This window comes from Thermobia domestica, chromosome 3 (assembly GCF_964235325.1).
Source record: "Thermobia domestica chromosome 3, izTheDome1.hap1.1, whole genome shotgun sequence".
Taxonomy (NCBI): Eukaryota; Metazoa; Arthropoda; class Insecta; order Zygentoma; family Lepismatidae; genus Thermobia; species Thermobia domestica.
The window spans coordinates 216,900,892-216,918,715 of record NC_137456.1 but is presented as its reverse complement, the minus strand read 5'-3'; the positions used below and the strand labels follow the sequence as shown (position 1 = coordinate 216,918,715).

The window sequence follows — 17,824 nt, the reverse complement described above, 5'->3', positions numbered from 1 at the left end:
CAATGTAAAAATAGTCGCATTCAAAATCAATTTCCTATCTTCTCTCCGGCTTCAGCGGATAACCAAATTTACACGTCCCATGAGTTCATTGTAAGTTGCTATCACTTATTTTCCTGCACACTATCTTACGTGTACACTATTAAGGCTTCATTATAACAAATTATATCAAGTCAATCTTTTACTTCATTCTTCGAGTTTTTGCTAAGAATTGCCTGGTTCGGCCCCACTGTGCGACGGTGAGAATGAAGGTATGAAAGTGAGAAGAGTGAAGAGACACATTCAAGCTGCTGTTTGTGCGATAATATTAAAAATAAAGGTAAACGAGGGGAACAATAACATTTTCGAACTCTAAGCAGTTGTAGAATAGGGACTTAAGGGATCAGAACTTAGCCCAAAGAAGTTCAACTTTTTTTTAGATACTATTCACTACCAATGATTTATTTTTAAATTCCATTAACATATGAAATTCTTCCAGTTTGAAGGAATTTATTGGGGTCATTTTTTCATCAACTTTTTGTATTGTCAGCATATTATTTTGTGCATACGTGTCTAGTTGTGTGATGTTTTTATCTATTTACATACGTACAAAACATAAGTAGGCACACTCTTAATATAAGTACGTGTTAGTGTATTTTAATATGTTAATTAATAATAAGTAGCTTAAATTCGGAACTTTCATTCATTAAGAAATTAAGTAATTACTATAATTTCAGACATATGTAATAGCCAAAGTATATTTTGGATTTTAAGTACAAACATTGAACATATTCTTCACCTCCATCGATCAATATTTAGAAATTCACAAAGAAGGCTTCTTCTGAATTTCCATTACATTTCACAAAATATTTTTTACCGTAAAAAGATCGAAATTAAAATGCTATTGATGTAGTCACACAGAATAAAATTAAAATGTTTACAATTATTATTGGAAATTAATACTGTCACCCATTTCGAACAATTTAGAAGCACATAGTTTTTAATGTATTGAAATATAATTTCTTATCGATAGTATTAAACGTAGTACATAGTAGTAATTTTCCTGAACTGTTCTCCTAGTGAATTTGTATACAACCAAACGTAGTTTTGTCAATCTTAACAAAAAGCCCAAAATAAGACTCTTGAAAACAGCTCTTATTTGAAAAAGAATACATAATGATCGTTTTTAGTTGTTGCAATGGTCTTTCCAAGAAGATTTATAAAAATTCAGCGTAGCATAACAACAAAAGCTGCTTTTCTTATATATATATATATATATATATATATATATATATATGTATATATATATATATATATATATATATATATATATATATATATATATATATATATATATATATATATATATACAATGATGGGTAAGATTAGTAAGATGAGTGTAGGGGCGCCGAATTCTACTTCGCCCCGGGCGCCGAAATCTCTAGCTACAGCTCTGCATACAGGGCAATTAAAATAGACCCTTTTTCGGAAAAAATCCAATTATCCGAATGGGGTCCGGTCCCAATTGATTCGTATAATTGGAGTTCTACTGTATATTATTATAGTACTAACTAAACCTATGCTCTCCACACAGCACATAATTCACGTATGACCATGAATCAGTCATTCCTCACAACATCTGTACATGTCTCTTTACAAACACAAGTGAAGGATATCTTAATAAAAATCGGCAAGGGGTATGATAAAGGGGCAATTTTTTCGATTATTTTTTCAATATCTCGCACCGTTTGCAAGATTCGAGCCTACTTCCGATTGCAGTCTCTAATTCATGTATGATCAGTGTTTTCTTTCTTCTTGCATGCAGTATGTAATAAGCACATATTACACACACACTTAATTATGTCAGTGATATATGGTGTTCATTGGGCAAAACACTCTAAACAGTAAAGATTCATCTTAGATTGGAGAAATAGTTATCCTTTGTTTTTCATTATCATTTGGCCATAAAACAAAGGCCTGAGAGGCCACAATTGTATACTAACCCCGGATACAATTGCGTGCCTTTGGGATGCATAACTCGTAGGATAACATGCTTTACTTTTTAAAATTACAATACTTCCTGTGTACCCCTAAAAAAGTAATATAGAAATAACAGCCACTTCTTTTAAATATTGAATTAGAACTGAGAAATCTAGCCTACACAAAATTTGTAATCGATCAGTAAAAACGGCATCTTTCCAGAGCTTGTGGTTTCCAAGATATCATTGTCAAAAGAATTAGCCACAAACATATAAACGTCCACAAACGTATAAACTTTTCTTGACCACAAACATATAAACCTAGCATTTTAATATATAGATTGATTAAAATGTATGCGCAAATTACTAAAGAATTAATTTCTAGGATGAATCTCTCTAAATATTGCTATCTGTTCAAGAATAAACATTAGAATATGTTGTATTGGTCTTTAGAGTCCCTTTCAACACCAGGGTTATATAAGACCTGGACATATTGTTTAACGTGGAATTCGAACCACATGAGCTCCTACCGGGAATCGAATAAGGATCTTCCACGCCGGAGTAAACGTTAGAGATAGAGGAGAAGGAGAAATGATTTTGTTTAGTTCTAATGTACTATATTACATAGCTGTGATATATATGTTTCCTGCATTTAAATATGAATGCTCTTTGTTATTAAAACGCAGATACTTTATTTACTAAAAAAGTTTGCCCAGCCATGTTAAAAATAAACATTTGCACGTGAGTCCACTACGTTATTCCCTAGACCAAGAGCATATGCATATTAGCATTTTACGTTTGTTTCTATTACTATTCTGTTGACGGTGTACTTTCCACATATTTTAATCTTGTATCATGTAGTATGCCAATGAGTGTTTTCTTATATGCCATCTGAATATTTACTTGAAGGAGGCAATGTCCAGATGATTTATTTCTATTAGACAATACACACATTGCTCTGTAACAGAATGGAGGGGGAAATAGATTTCTTTTGTAAATACATACGAGGGTACTCAGTATCTAAGTTCAACTTTTTGGAAGGCAGTCCCACTTTTTGTAACCTATCCTTAGAATGTTAAATCGATCTACTCTACAGTGATCAACGTTGAGACCAGGAGCGGTTTATTTCTCACTTCTGGTTTTAGTAGGGAGATTAGAGTAGAAATAGAATCTATTCTTGAGACATTTAATTCAGTACATAAAACTGCTTCTCGGTATCTATTACAATTTTCACTCTTCAGCTACTAATCTTCTATTAAAACTGGAAGTGGCAGAAATCAATTACTTCCAGGTTGAATTTGAAAATTAGGAGGAAAGACGCTACATATTCTTAAAATGCTAAATCGATTTTTAAAAAAGACTCTTCTCGTTTTCTATAACTGTTTCTACTATGTAGCTAGCTTTCAAAGTTTGATCTATTTCTGCCACTCCTAGTTTGAATAGTGAGTTAAGAGGGAATATGCTACCTATTTCTAATAACTCTAAATTGATTTTTAAAAATGATTCTCGCTATCTCTTGTCGTTTTTGCTCTGTATAGATCAATATTAAAAGCAGAAGTTTTAGTGGATTTCTATCACTTTCGGTTTTAATAGATATTTAAGGATGAAGATGAAGTGTATTTTTTGGGACGCTTAATCGATTGCAGGAAACCGCTTCTCACCATCTATCACAATTTTGCTCTATAATGATTCTTATCACCGGAAATGGTTGGTTTATTCCACTTCCGGTCTGAATATCAGTTCTATCAATGAACTCAATTTCCAAGTTAGTGGCTCAGTGGTAGAGCGTTCACCTCCGGTGCTTGGGGTCACTGGTTTGATCCCAGCTCGCGCCGTGTGGACTTTGTGGTGGACAAACACCGTGCTCGTGGGTTTTCTCGGGGTTCTCCCACTTTCTTCATTCCACCATTTCAACCATTTCTCATAATCACCGTCTCCTTTAGCCTAACTGAGGGACGTAAAACTTAAAAAAATCAATCTCATTTCAATTTCATATATATGCAAAGAGAGAGAGAGAAAGAGAGGGTAAATATACAAAAGGAATATTGCTAAATCAAACTCTTAAAAATGTGAAGAGAAATCAGATTTCTTTTATTTCAAGAAAATATGTTGGAACCGGGTAATTGGGAGAATCCATTAGAAAGAAAGCACTGGACACAAGAACAGCAACCACTAATTTTCGTTTTCCTTCTAATATATCTTCCTCTTTTTTTTTAAAAAAAAAAAAGACGTCAAATTGCTTTTTAAGCCAACACTATTATGTTATTATTCTTTTCTACTCTATTTACGAAGAAAGTATAAAAATAATAATTGTTGAGTGGCTCTAATAGAGAACTTCCATAAATTTTTGTTTACATTTTTCCTCTTTCCTTTCTAACAGTGATTTGTTACCAAAATGAACTTTGATTTAGAGTTCTATGATGTTCTATGATGTAACTTTTCGTTCATAACTATACGTGCAACTCCTCCATAATCTTCGTCGTACAAAGTATTCTTTGTCGCCAAATGCTCAGCACATTGAATGACAGCTAGAATGAAATAAAGGAAAGGAGATGTTATTGTGTGTACCATTTAGATAGGGAAAAGAAAGATTCAACAGGTAATTTTTACAATAGTAAGCCTAATACATATACCGGGTGGCCCAAAAGTAGGTATACAGTCCTACAAAGTATGACATTTTAGTTTATTAACATAATTAGTTTATTTGCTTCTGTTTGTTCGAAGCTTAAGGTATGAGTGAAAATTGATTAAAACAATTAATTAACTGTAAATCACTGCTTATATGGATAACAATAAGTAAATGATATAAAATGCTATGAGCCGGTCAATACAGGACTGTATGCCTACTTTTGGGCCACCCTGTATACAAATAATCGAAGTATTTTAGTTAGGAAGAAAATTATGTAACATTTTATATAAGGTACAGTATACTTGAAAGCAGGAGCGGTGATTAGGGGGGAAGGAGGGGGCAGTGCCCCCCACTTTTTGAAGTGACCCCTTAATGTACAGTATATAGTTTCATTTGGAAATGTAAAGTTTTTTTTCTACGTAGTACTGGTTCATTAAAAAAAATGATGCTGTATAATATTTGCCGTTGTGTATGTACGTATTGGTTATTTGTCATCCCGTTGAGTTAAGAAAGCGACAGGAACTGCATTTTAATCTTCACGGAAAATGGTCCCAAAATTAATCTATTTGAGCGCAACAATTCCTGCGTATTTTCATTTCTTGTTACAAGGGCTCCATATCATAATCAGAAGCTTTGAAACTAATTTCACAAAAAAAAAAAAAAAAAAAAAAAAAAAAGTCTTTCACAAGCTATTCTTTAATTGCACAAAAATCGACAGTCCCTAAAATGTTTGTTCTTCTTTCTAATAGAAAGGAATATTGATTTAAAAAAGAGTAATAATAAACAATTTTTATCTCTTCCATTATTTTGCCTACAGCATTTATATTTCACAGTTACAAATTGGTGGTGAAAGAAAAAAAAGTTTCTGTTTTTATTAGCAGACAACAATGTTACTCGTTTTCGTTCGCTTTTCGTTCTTAATAACATATTTAATAATGTGCGTGAACCTGGCAGAAGTCATTTTCGGGAAAACGAGTATAAACCATGTAGATCGTTTGTTCATTGTTTATTGAACTTCTGCCCTCCAATGTGCTCTTTAATGCATCAAAGATGTGGAAATTTGATGGTGTCAAATCTGATATCTATGGCGGATGTAGAATGGACTCAAAGTGTAGGTCGTCAACAGTTTTCATGGTTCCACGAGTAGAATGAGAACGGATGTTATCATGTTAAAGCAAAACACCTGCACTCAGTAATCCCTTTCCCTTTGTGCATATTGCAGGCTTCAAATGGTTTTTGAGAAGGTCGGTCTAGGTGGCACTAGTTACTGTGGTATGTGAGTACATGTAATGTTCCAGGATAGTGCCATTCTTATCTCAGAATAAATCAACATGATTTTAACTCCAAACGGCTGGCTGCCGAACTTCTTTGGTTTCGGCGAAGGAGAATGTCGCCATTCTTTGCTTGCACGTACGGTTGAAAAATGTAGGATCCCTGGGGTGATAATGTGACCTAGAAAATCCTCACCCTCCTCTTCATAACGGTTCAGCAGCTTTTGGCACGTGTCAACCCGACGATCTTTCACTTCATGCGTCAGCTGTCGAGGAACCCACCTGGCGGACACTTCTCTGTAGTGGAGTTCATCATGCACTATGTATTGTACTGAACCAAAGCTCATACTCAGCAAGGAAACCATTTCACCCAGGGTGATATACCGCTTTTCTTGAATAAGCCGAGCGTCGGTTGCACAATTGTAGAACGCTTCCCTCTGGTGGGTGGGTTTCCTGGTTCCATTCTCGGCTAAGTAAAAGTTTATGGTGGACAACATCGTCTTTCGGGCTACTCCCGTTTCCTCCCACTTTCTTTTCTACCAATTCTTCCAAAATCAATCATTTGCTTTAATCATCGTCTGCCTTAGTCTAAAGGGCATAATCGTGGGACGTTAAACTGAAATATTTCATTTCATTTTCTGAATAAGCCAATTTGCTGCGGCTATAGGCTTCTTTGTAAGAACTTGATGAGCCGGTCCCGGGTGAGGAGCATCAGTCAATAAAGTCGTACTTTCTGTGAATTTCTTGCACCACTTGTAAACTTGCCGCTGTAAGAGACAGGCGTCCCATTACTTCGTCTTCACTCTTCGATGAATATCAACCGGTTTTACAACTTTACTCTATAAAAATCGAATAACTCCACACTGTTCTTCCTTGGTACAACAGCATAGTGGTGCTGTCAGGTTGAATCAGCAGTTACTCAGCTCCAACCCCATTTACCAGCACTGCTTCGTACTACCCACTTGAAAGGACATCAAGGACTGTGCCTGCAAATTTTCAAACACCTAAAAAATAATGCCAATTTTGCGGTTTTCATTTGGTTCTTTCTCTTGTTCTGGTAAATTGAAATAGCTGTACGTAAGATATACTGGAAAATTGCTTTTAATATCAACTTCCAACATGGGGCGTGCATTACCTTCTTTAGCCACTTTATTCTTGATGGATTGCAACCCCAATCGTTTGTTTCCCAGGGTTGAAGAAAGTATCATACCAAGATTCATTAAAAACCGATAAATTTTACGAAATTATACTGGAACAGACAGATAGAGAGAGGTATACATACGGAATTGAATCGAATGGCAGAAGCTCGCTACACTTGCTTCAATTATTATACAAACTACTTAGTTACATCTATTTGAGCTCTAATTATTATTATTGTTCATGATTTCATTATTTTGAGTGCAGAAAACAATTCTTTCCTTATTTTTACTTGAATATGAAATTGTACGCTACGGACGTAAAGCAGTAATTATTAGCTCCCGACGTAAGCACACGGTAGCTTAAATTTCACTGCAGGATTGTGTGTGTGTGTGTGGTAATTTATTTCTCTGAAACTACTGGTCGAACCTGAACCAAATTTGATTGGTAAATTGCCCATGGCCAAGGAAGGAAAAAATACTATATTTGGTGACTGAACTCAACCAGGAGCAGACTCGACTCGACTCGCCTTGTATGTGGTACTTTATTTGACGGTAACTACTGGCCGAATCTGAACGAATTACTTGCTGGAAACATAATGTGAGAAATACTACAGGAACCAGTTATTCAGTTTTTCATTCAGAGCTGAACGTCTCTATTGAGAGTTCAGAGTATAGAGATACATTATAGAAGACATACATTATAACATGTCATCCAAGTCACATGTATCCCATTGGGAATTGAACCTAAGTCTACTATACAAAAGAAGATAAAGATAACAATTTGACTACAAGCGATCCCAAACAATTAATTTCACTTACTTCTCTGAAATGTGTTGATCTTGTCTTTCGGAATTTTTAGAGCATTCAAATCAGTAGGGCACACTTCACGAGGTTGGCGATAGGAAGATTGCTGGATACTCGATGGAAGCTTATGATTTAAAGGCAAGTCTATTCTTTTAACTGTGTCGTCCAGCCGTGCTCTTAGCTCCTCTGAAAATATACATAAAAATATATATACAGTAGAGTCCATAAAGGTTGGTGTTATTTACTGAAACTTGTTTACTGTTTGTTTTGTTTATACAATAGCAGTCGTAATTACTACTACGATGGATAAATTTATATAATTCATAACTAACTAACTAACTCTATGGCCTATGGGACCCGGAGGTTCAATGCCGCGTTCACAAAAGCTCTCCACTGACTTCTGTCCTTATCCAACTGGATCCAGTTTCTACTTTGTATTCCTATTTCTGCGAGATCCATCTTAATATTGTCTTCCTATCTGCGCCTAGGTCCTTCTAATGGTCGTTTTCTGATTGGTCTTCCAGTTACGACTTTGAAAGCGTTTCTACTTTCTTCCATTCTGGCTACATGACCTACACACCTGAGCCTCCTAGACTTGATGAACCTAATAATGTTTCGTAAACCTTATAAATTATGCAGTTCCTCGTTATGAAGTTTCCGCTATTCTCCATTCCCGTTCCTCTTGGGTCCGAATATTCGTCTCAGGATCTTGTTCTCAAACACTTTCAGTCTATGTTTTTCCCTCAGGGTGAGCTACCATGTTTCGCAGCCATACAGAACAACAGGCATAATTATCGTTTTATATATTTTAAGCTTCAAATTCCTCGACAGAATTCGCGACGACAAGAGATCTTGAACTGAATAATAGCACAAATTCCCTGCTCTTAGTCGATATTTAATTTTTTCATGAATATGGTTTTCGTCTGTGAATATTGTTCCTAGATATTTAAAAGTATTCACTTTACCAAAAGTATTATTTAATATTTTAACGCTTCCATAATTTGCCGTATTACGATCCCGACGAACTTCCATGTATTTAGTTTTATCTGCATTTACTTCTAAACCCATGTCCCTGCAAGCGTTTAATAAGACCTCTGCATTTCTTTCTATTGTTCTCCTACCATCTCCTATTACATCATCAGCATACGCCATAACCTGGTGAACACCATTCAACTCTAGGCCCTGGTTACAATTCTTGATTTTCCTTATAGCGTATTCCAGAACGAAGTTAAATAATAATGGCGACAACGTATCTCCTTGTTTCAGGCCATTTTCGACGTGAAAGCTCGTGGACAAAAATTTTCCTACCCGGACTTTACTTTGGGATTCATTTAAACATATCTTAATTAATCTAATTAGCTTTCTCGGTATTCCAAGTTCTGTAAGGACGTTGTATAATGTTTCTCTCCTAACCGAGTCGTACGCCTTTCTAAAATCAATAAATATTTGATGTACAGGGGTATTGTATTCCCACTTCTTTTCGAGTACTTGTCGAATGATAAATATTTGGTCGATAGCTGATCGATTTCGTCTAAATCCGCACTGATAATCTCCAGTAATTTCATCTGCATATGGGACCAATCTTGCTAATAGAATGTTTGAAAGGATTTTATAGGATGTTGACGAAGAGAGATGTCTCGATAATTATTACAGTCTGTTTTGTCGCCTTTCTTGTGAATTGGAATAATGACTAACTTTTCCCACTCTTGTGGCAATTCTTCCTTATTCCGGATAAGGAGAATGAGTTTGTGTATCTGGTTCCACATTTCTCCTCTATCTAAAATTAACTCAGCCGGAGTTTGTCTATACCCGGAGATTTGTGTTTCTTTAATTTCTTTATAGGATTTCTACTTCTATTCGATTGGGTTTTGGGATATACGGTTCTGCGGTGTACATTTCCTTTTCTCCATGCACATTAGTTTTTGGCCACATGTTAAGCAATTCGTCAAAGAAATCTTTCCATCTATTTAAGATGCTATGTGTATCAGTGAGAATTGTTCCGTCAGCTTTCTTTAATATACAGTGGACTCTTTTTAATTCGAAGTCCAAGAGGACACGAAAAAACTTCGAATTATCCTAAATTCGAATTATCCAACAACATTCATTTTCACATATATATCAACAAACAAACGAAAGTACTGTGCATCAAAAACATATTCTTATGGTGTAGACTTTACCTTTAAAGCAGCTTATTATTTGCGTGATCGAATACCGCAAACTAACAAACGACATTGACTCCACATAATTCAAACTACGTGTACAATGGAAAATATATTTACGTACAACACTACAACATACATTGAATAGCCCAAACAATTAAACACCAGTAACAATTTGAGTATTCTGTTCTCACTTTTAAGAAGTCGTAAACCTCATTTGCTTAAATTTGATTGTTTTTGTACGGTCAATAAATCTTGAATTTCATGTATTGCGTGGAATACGATATTAAATTAATAACATTTGGTTGACTTTATCAATAATTCATCTTAAATTTTCAACCAATTCTGAAACAAGATGAGATTGGCACACGTTCTCTATCTTTACTTCTTCCCAAACTCACATTCATCTTTATCATTACATAGATTTTCTATTTATCTTTCGTATTACTCTTCCCTATGGCTGCATCTGGATAACTGAAAACACGTTAAAACTGTATTTCTCTGTTTACATCTGTCCAACATTAAAAATTTTCAACTGTATTTACTTCGAATTATCCAAAACATAGGTTCAAAAGTTCGATTTATCCACGACTTTTTTCTATTGTTTTCAATACAGTTTTCAAGGGGAATGGGCTTCTGTTCGAATTATCCAATATTTCGAATTATCCAAGTTCGAATTAACGAGACTCCACTGTATAAGCACGAGGTTGATAGCCTTCCTTAAATTCGTTCTTTTCCTGACACATGTCCCGAATGTTTTTATTTTTACTATTATCAACCTCCTTAATTTTTGCTTTCAAAAAATCGCATTTCTTAGTTCTAGAAGTTTTGGAAGCTTCCCGAATGATCTACAAAATTTTGTGTAGTTATTTCATTCGGATTTTGTACCAACGTAATTTTGCTTGTTTTCTCGTCTTCTAGTTTAATGCATTCCTGGTCGAACCATGGTTTGTTCCTACGTATTTCCGGGTGTCTCAATTTTTCTTTTGCTGAAATTTTAATGCTATCTCTAATTTCAATCCAAGAGTGCACCAGTGTTGAGAACACTTGGAAGTACCGTAGGATTCTAAAACAAGGATGTTTGGATAGGGCACATACTAATTCCTAAGTGGAGTCTTGACCCGACTGTGGTAGGCATCATAGTTTTGGAGCTATGGACCTTTAAACTTTATTTTTTCATGTTTTCGGCAGCCTATACACACTACTCCGAAGGGAAACATTTGTGCACCCAGGTTGGTCTATTCTTCTTATTTTATCTTGGTGCCAGGAATCACCTCCCAAACGTTGTCGGTGTTGTTTTGAAACGCCCTGTATTTAAGCTGGGCACTTAAGTTTCCATACGTCCAAGGGTGAGACATAGGCCTATACCAATCGATTTAGATGAGTGTAAATTCTCATATGTAGTTTTCGAGTAAAATGATTTTTTTTTTTTTTTGTTTGTTTGTTTTTGTAAACCTAAAAATTGATGTAGCTACGTTAACCGCGCCACATACTAATATGAAATTGACATTGAAGCACACGCTAATCAAGCATTAGATGATCAAGAGGAAGATATGACAATAGGCAGTGTGGTTAATGTCATATAATCCAAAATTATAATTACACTTTAATATTTTTGTGTTTAATTATAATATTGTCAAAAGGTAAGACATACTAATCGATAGGTCAGATCATGCTGTACAAGATCTGATTGAGGCAGACGCGCATCCAGAAATTTTTGTTGGGGAGGTCGAATACTACAAGCTATCTCGTCTATGCAGTATTAAACCGCTATATTTCTGCACTGGAAAAAAAAATGTAAAATACTTCCTCCTATACTTTCGGAAAAAATGAGAGAAGTAGATAATTTTTATAAAAGAAAGAGTGCAGATGAAGTGTAAGATCAAATTTTCATGTTTACATCAATCATTTGCCTGTTATACTAGTTTTATTGAGAAAGTGTACAAATGTATATTGAGTTAGGAAGTTTTTTTTGGGGGGGGTCTGGATTCGGTGGACCGCCTCCCTCCTCCGTGGGTGCGCCCGTGAATTGAGAGTAAGTTCTCTTGTGTAGCTTTCGATGAAATCAAGAAAAACTCATTTTAAGGCGTTAAAAAAACATGTTCTTCGTTGCCAATCTGATGAAGTTGATAGTTGTTATTCCACTGGAATACATTATTTATTTGTATTTATATATTAAAGAATTACACTGTCAGAGAACCGTGACACACATAATCCTAACCCTAATGCAAATACTACTTGTAACTCACGCTTCCTCTAAAATGCAGCATAAAAAAAAAAAATTTTTTTAGTAATTACCACTCATTATTGGAAAATCGCTTTGGTAAATAGTTAACCGTAGATCCTTCTTCTTCCTTCTTACTGTATCAATGGAAGGCACATCATGCTTCGTGTACGGGAATTTTTTGTTTATCTGAAAGAAAATTTTAAAAAAATGTATTTTTATAAAGAACACTATCATTCAGCAGTGTAAATCTAAAACTATATTCAACGAAATCGTACAGTGCCGCTTTTTGTGGAATTTGGTTTACCAAAACTTATTTATATATTTAACCTATCCGTTCATTTGTCCGACCAGGAAACCAAAAATCTCAAAAACCACTGAAACCAATCATCACCAAATTTGGTGAACATTTAGATGGCCAAAAGTTACGAATCAAGTTCTTTCTTAGAGCAGATACTCAAACCGGAAGTAGTGGAAATAAGAATAAGTACCATCTTCTCTCTTAACCCCCTGTTCAAGCCGGAAATGCTAGAAATCAACCACTTCCGGTTTTAACGTTGATTGTTATAGAGTAAAAACAATAACAGGAAGTAAAGAGTGGTTTTCTGTTATCCATTAATCGTCCCAAGAATATATTCCATCTACACTCTAACTTCTCTACTAAAACCTGAAGTGATAGAAATCTACTGCCAGTTCCGATTTAAATAATAATCGAGAAAATGTCACAGCATGCAAATCAAACTCCACGATGTATTGTACACATGACACTGCTACTTGTTAAAATGTGCCCAGATTTCCGATCAATACAAGTCAAATTATACGCAAATACATCTCAATTGAAACTAGCAACAACTTTACCCATTTGGCGCACACTATGTATAAGAATTAAGGGTTCCTCAATTATGTACAAGTACTTGTATCTTTTGGACACGGGTTAGTTTCGAAGAGTTGAAAGCAAGAACGAATTACTTCCATTATATGTTTGGGAAAAGTCAGAAATCGAAGTCAAAACACGCTTCTAAGCATATAGCGATTAATTATTCAGTATAGCGTCCAATGTGGCGTTCACACAAAACTTCTGTTGAATTGCATTATTTACTTACCCGATCAATAACCACCGAGGGACGTTCTTTTCCTTCCTCGATGTCCTCATCATCTTTAACAGGGGGAACATGATCTTTGAACGGTGCACTGATTGCATTATCGAATTCTTGATCTGGCAACCATATTGGAGGCCTGAAAAAATATTTTAAAAAGTGTACTTGTCCATTGTACATCAAGTGTAATTATGAAGTGTATTATCAAGTATTATGTATTATCAAGTGTCATATTCTCAATGATTGTAATAGTCATGCAAGATATAATTTTGGTTACTTCAATACATCGCCTCTGTGTTTAGGGATGCATTCGAGTCGAGTCGAGTCGAGATTTAAGCCTGTCTCGACTCGTCTCGAGAAAATGTTGTCTCGACTCGTGTCTCGACTCGAAAATATGTTTCTGTCTCGACTCGTGTCTCGACTCGACAGTCTCTGTCTCGACTCGACTCGAATTCGAGTCGAGACGTCTCGAAATTCGAGTCGAGACAAAATGTACGAGTTAAAATATACGCACACATCAGCCAGACCATCATGACTACCTACCTAATTGTCAGTATGTCGACTTTTGGCATGGATAAAAACGGCGACACGTCTTGGCATACACGCAATGATCCTTGATAGGTCGCTGGAGAGAGCTGGCACCACATGTGCTCACTCAGGTCACCTAATTCCCGTAAATTCCGGGAAGGGGGGCGATGTGTTCTGACGTCACGTTCAATTACATCCCACAAGGGACATCACTCAAATGTCCGGCTCCAGTTTCAATGAAACTTTTTTTGCTGATAGAAGGCATGTATGCATCATTACTTGTGATGACAAATTTTTGCCATGGTGCATGTTTTCTATTTTTTTTAATAACTTTTAAGAGTTGTGATGTGGTTATTAGAGATTACCACAGAAGTCCCTTACTACCCTTTGTAAACGGAGCGTTAATGAAGAAAAGTGAAGAAAAACCATGTGGATACATATAAGTCCGGGGGGGAAGTCGTATGGTAGATATGACCTTGATGGCAGCCATCTTGAAATCCGCCATTTTGAATTAAGGTCAAGTTTTCAAAATGGGAATAGGGTAATATGATACATAATTTCGGGCTAGAATTTAATTAGAAAAATAATGGTGAGGTTAGTTTTAAGATACACCCATTTGGGGGAAAGTTACCGGCATATTAATTGTTTTTACTTACTGTGTGCGTAAGACCCTTCTTACTTTCGTCTCAAGACCTGTAAATCGATCGCAACGGCAGAGCCCGGTTTCGCACTAGTGTTTAGAAATCTTTAAACTCACTTGAGGCAATATTTGTGGATTATTGTATTGTATTTTGCCTTTAATTAAATTTGAACCCACTTCATGATCTTGTGTAAAGTATCACTAAAAGAGAATTTCTGTTTTTATGGAGAACGTAAGCATAGCAATTATAAAAGGTGAGTAAGGTGCGTATGTATTTATAAGAAAGTTTATTTTACGAGTCTTTTGTGGTTCCGCCAACCTATTCTTTAGTTGTTTTTTTTTTTCAAAATACTCATATCTTATAAATAAAAGAGCTATTATAAAATCTCTTACCACTATTCTTTAATACTTATAAAATTTTATTTATTGTAAAAGCACTGGCGAGATATTTCTTATCGCCCACTAAAATTATGGTGGAGCTCCTTCGTGGCTAACGGTTAGCATAATTGCCTTTGGCGTGGGAAACCTGGGCTTGATTCCCGGTGGGAGTTCATGAGGTTCGGATTCCACGTTAATCAGTAGGTCCACGTCTCACATAGCCTCGCTGCTGAACGGGACGTTAAAATCAGAATCAATTCAACTCAAAATTAGGGTTTTGACTTTATTATGATGTCATTAGTTTAAACGCCCAACTGCCCAGTAATTATAAACATTGACTACATTATAAAATTGTAATTTGTGACGACTAAAATATCAGAAATTAAAAATTATTCTTTGGGTTTTGGAACATTTTGAAGAACGTGAAAAACTGGTACTGCACCGATACAACACACTTTTTGGATTTGTCATTGTGTAAAGTGATACAAACTAAAGAAGAATTACAACTTTATGAAATTGTATTAGGACTTATTATTTAGAAATAAACACCAAATAAGTGTAATAGTTCATATCCGTATCAAATATCAAGTTTATGATGAATCAACTACACAAAGTAGGATCCAAAAACGCTCATTGCAATTTGTTCCATCCTTCAGTCGAACCAGGAACTGAAACATAAAAAGTGACATTTTCTTTTTAAAGATACTTTGTCCAGCTAAGTATTGTGAAGGTTTATGTCAGTAGAAGGAATTGCATTCCATTATACAAGCGCAATTTCACAACTTTATGTACACATTACTAAATATCGAACACCCTTGTCCATATGATTAGCGTACGCGTGACCTAGGGAGACCTAGGTTCGATTTCCGATGGGAACTCCTGTGGTTCTGAACCTACGTTAATTTGTAAGTTCACGTCTCATATAGCCTTGATGCTGAAAGGGACACTAAACTCTAATCTAATACTAAATACAAATATTTAAAGAAAAATGATGACGCACCAAGATGACGTGAATTTGGCTATCAAATCCATTTTGTGTTTTCAGTTATTTTCTAGTAGTATTTTTTCTAGGCATCCTTTCAAAAGACAGTGATGCAAATTTCGTAACTGCGAATTCCTGTTAGAAGCCATGAAATTATCCGATTAGATGCAAAATTTCCCGTCCACTAAAATAGATACCGTAAATTTACAATATCTAACAATAAATAATTTTGAAAGATATCGCTTTCGACGGAAAAAATGAAGTGAAATCTTTGAGTTTTACGTCCCACGGTTATGCCGGTTAGGCTAAAGGAGAGGGGTGATGATGAGAAATTAGTGAAATCGTGGAATGAAGAAAGTGGGAGGAACGGAAGAACCCCGAGGAAACCCACGCACACGGTGTTTGTCCACCACAAAGTTCACTTGGTACGAGCTGGGATCGAACCAGGGTCCCCAAGCACCAGAGGTGAACGATCTACCACTGAGCCACCGCGGCCCCGCTTTAGAGGGGCCATGATGTATAGTTGAACTCATTCTCGTAGTATGAAAGGCATTATTTATAATTATGCATGATAGGATCACAAACAAAATTTAAAAATATTATGTGCACTTTCTTTTAACAAACATTATATTGTCTTTTATGGTGTGGAAGGGAATGTTATGTTCGAAAAAAAAGTCCTTAACACGATTCTTGTTGCTACACACTGCATGTTTCTAGCCACAGAAAAGATGCAGCGATAGGTAGGCTATTTTTCAATTGCTTTACATTAGCTTGATGTTTCAAGTCTTTTGTGTGTTTCTGAAGTTCACTTTTACCACAAAAGAGCTCAATATTAACATGTCTTACATACCTTTGGTTCGATTCTCAACACGGACTGCAACTACCCGTTAAATTGTGCATCCGAAAGGCACTCTTTGTTAAACCTCGCTTATCACCGCTCATCTTAATAATATATATAACTTCACCTCCAAGCAAATGTTGCATTTCTCTCTTTCATCCTAACACAAAACAAAACTAACCACAGCTGTGACACGAAGGAGCTATTTCAAAAAGAAACAAGCTGTGCTTCATAGAGATGTGTACCAAATGATAGAAGTATAAAGTATTGTTTTCTTTCCTGTTTATTGATATTAGTTGGTGTTCTTAATGAGTTTACTCATTAGTTTAGAAAGAGTATATATGGAATTTGGACATATGTTGTACGTATTCTCCTGAGAAATTGATGAGACCAGAAAAATTATAAGGACAGATGGAATAGGTTTAAGCGCATCTACGTGACTTTATCAAATATTTATTCTCCATACTGGTACCACGCGGAAAACTTGGTATAGGCCTACTTTTATCTTTGCCTCCCTCTGTTAGCTGTTTTGTATCATATATATCGGATGGTTTTGATATTTCTTCTGATCATTAAAACAACAATGGTACCTGTGTGCGTGCAGAAATGCAAAAGCACAAGGTAACTTCCTATTTGTTTTGGAAACAACAAACCCATTTCACGTGTGCGAGAGAAATTGAGCACAGCGAGATCGGGTGTTTACTCACGGTCAGTTCGCAGCAGGAGTCCATGGTAAAAATTTGGCTATCTCGAAAACACTCGCAAAACTTTACAAATACAAAAGACTGCGCTTCAAAGAAAGTTTAGACACAGATGTTTCAATTTTCTTTTAGCATCGTTCTTCAGCAAAAGAGTCGGTTCATTGTATTCGAAAAAGAGAAGGGAGAAAGGGTGAATTTATATTTTATGTGGGGGGTAACGTTGTAAGTAGTATAAACAATACATACCGCTTCCGACTGTACGCATACACTAGCCGCGGAGTTCACACACACACACAGAATCAGAGTCCTCACACACCAAGGGTGAGAGCTGTGCCACTGAGTCACAGCGGCCACGGGGCTAGGTCGAGTCCACTTTACGTTCATAGTTTCTTAGTACATAAATGTTACGATTATGAAATAGATTTTCCTTAATGAGTTGCATAAAAACAAAAGCTTTCGAAATGCATTAAACAATTAGC

The 17,824-nt window shown here is 35.7% G+C and overlaps 1 protein-coding gene across 1 annotated transcript in view; it reads right to left on the bottom strand.

Moving 5' to 3' along the window:
• Positions 1-4,025: 4,025 nt before the first annotated feature.
• The window catches only part of LOC145681582 (uncharacterized), an 81,707-nt gene continuing 67,908 nt past the window's right edge, over positions 4,026-17,824 (bottom strand). The window contains exons 3-6 of the mRNA XM_081753212.1: positions 13,285-13,417; positions 12,256-12,370; positions 7,814-7,984; positions 4,026-4,483 (exon numbers count right to left, since the gene is read on the bottom strand). Coding sequence (XP_081609338.1) covers positions 4,371-4,483; positions 7,814-7,984; positions 12,256-12,370; positions 13,285-13,417 — 532 coding nt within the window. The 3' untranslated portion in view covers positions 4,026-4,370. The remainder of the gene's footprint in view (positions 4,484-7,813; positions 7,985-12,255; positions 12,371-13,284; positions 13,418-17,824) is intronic.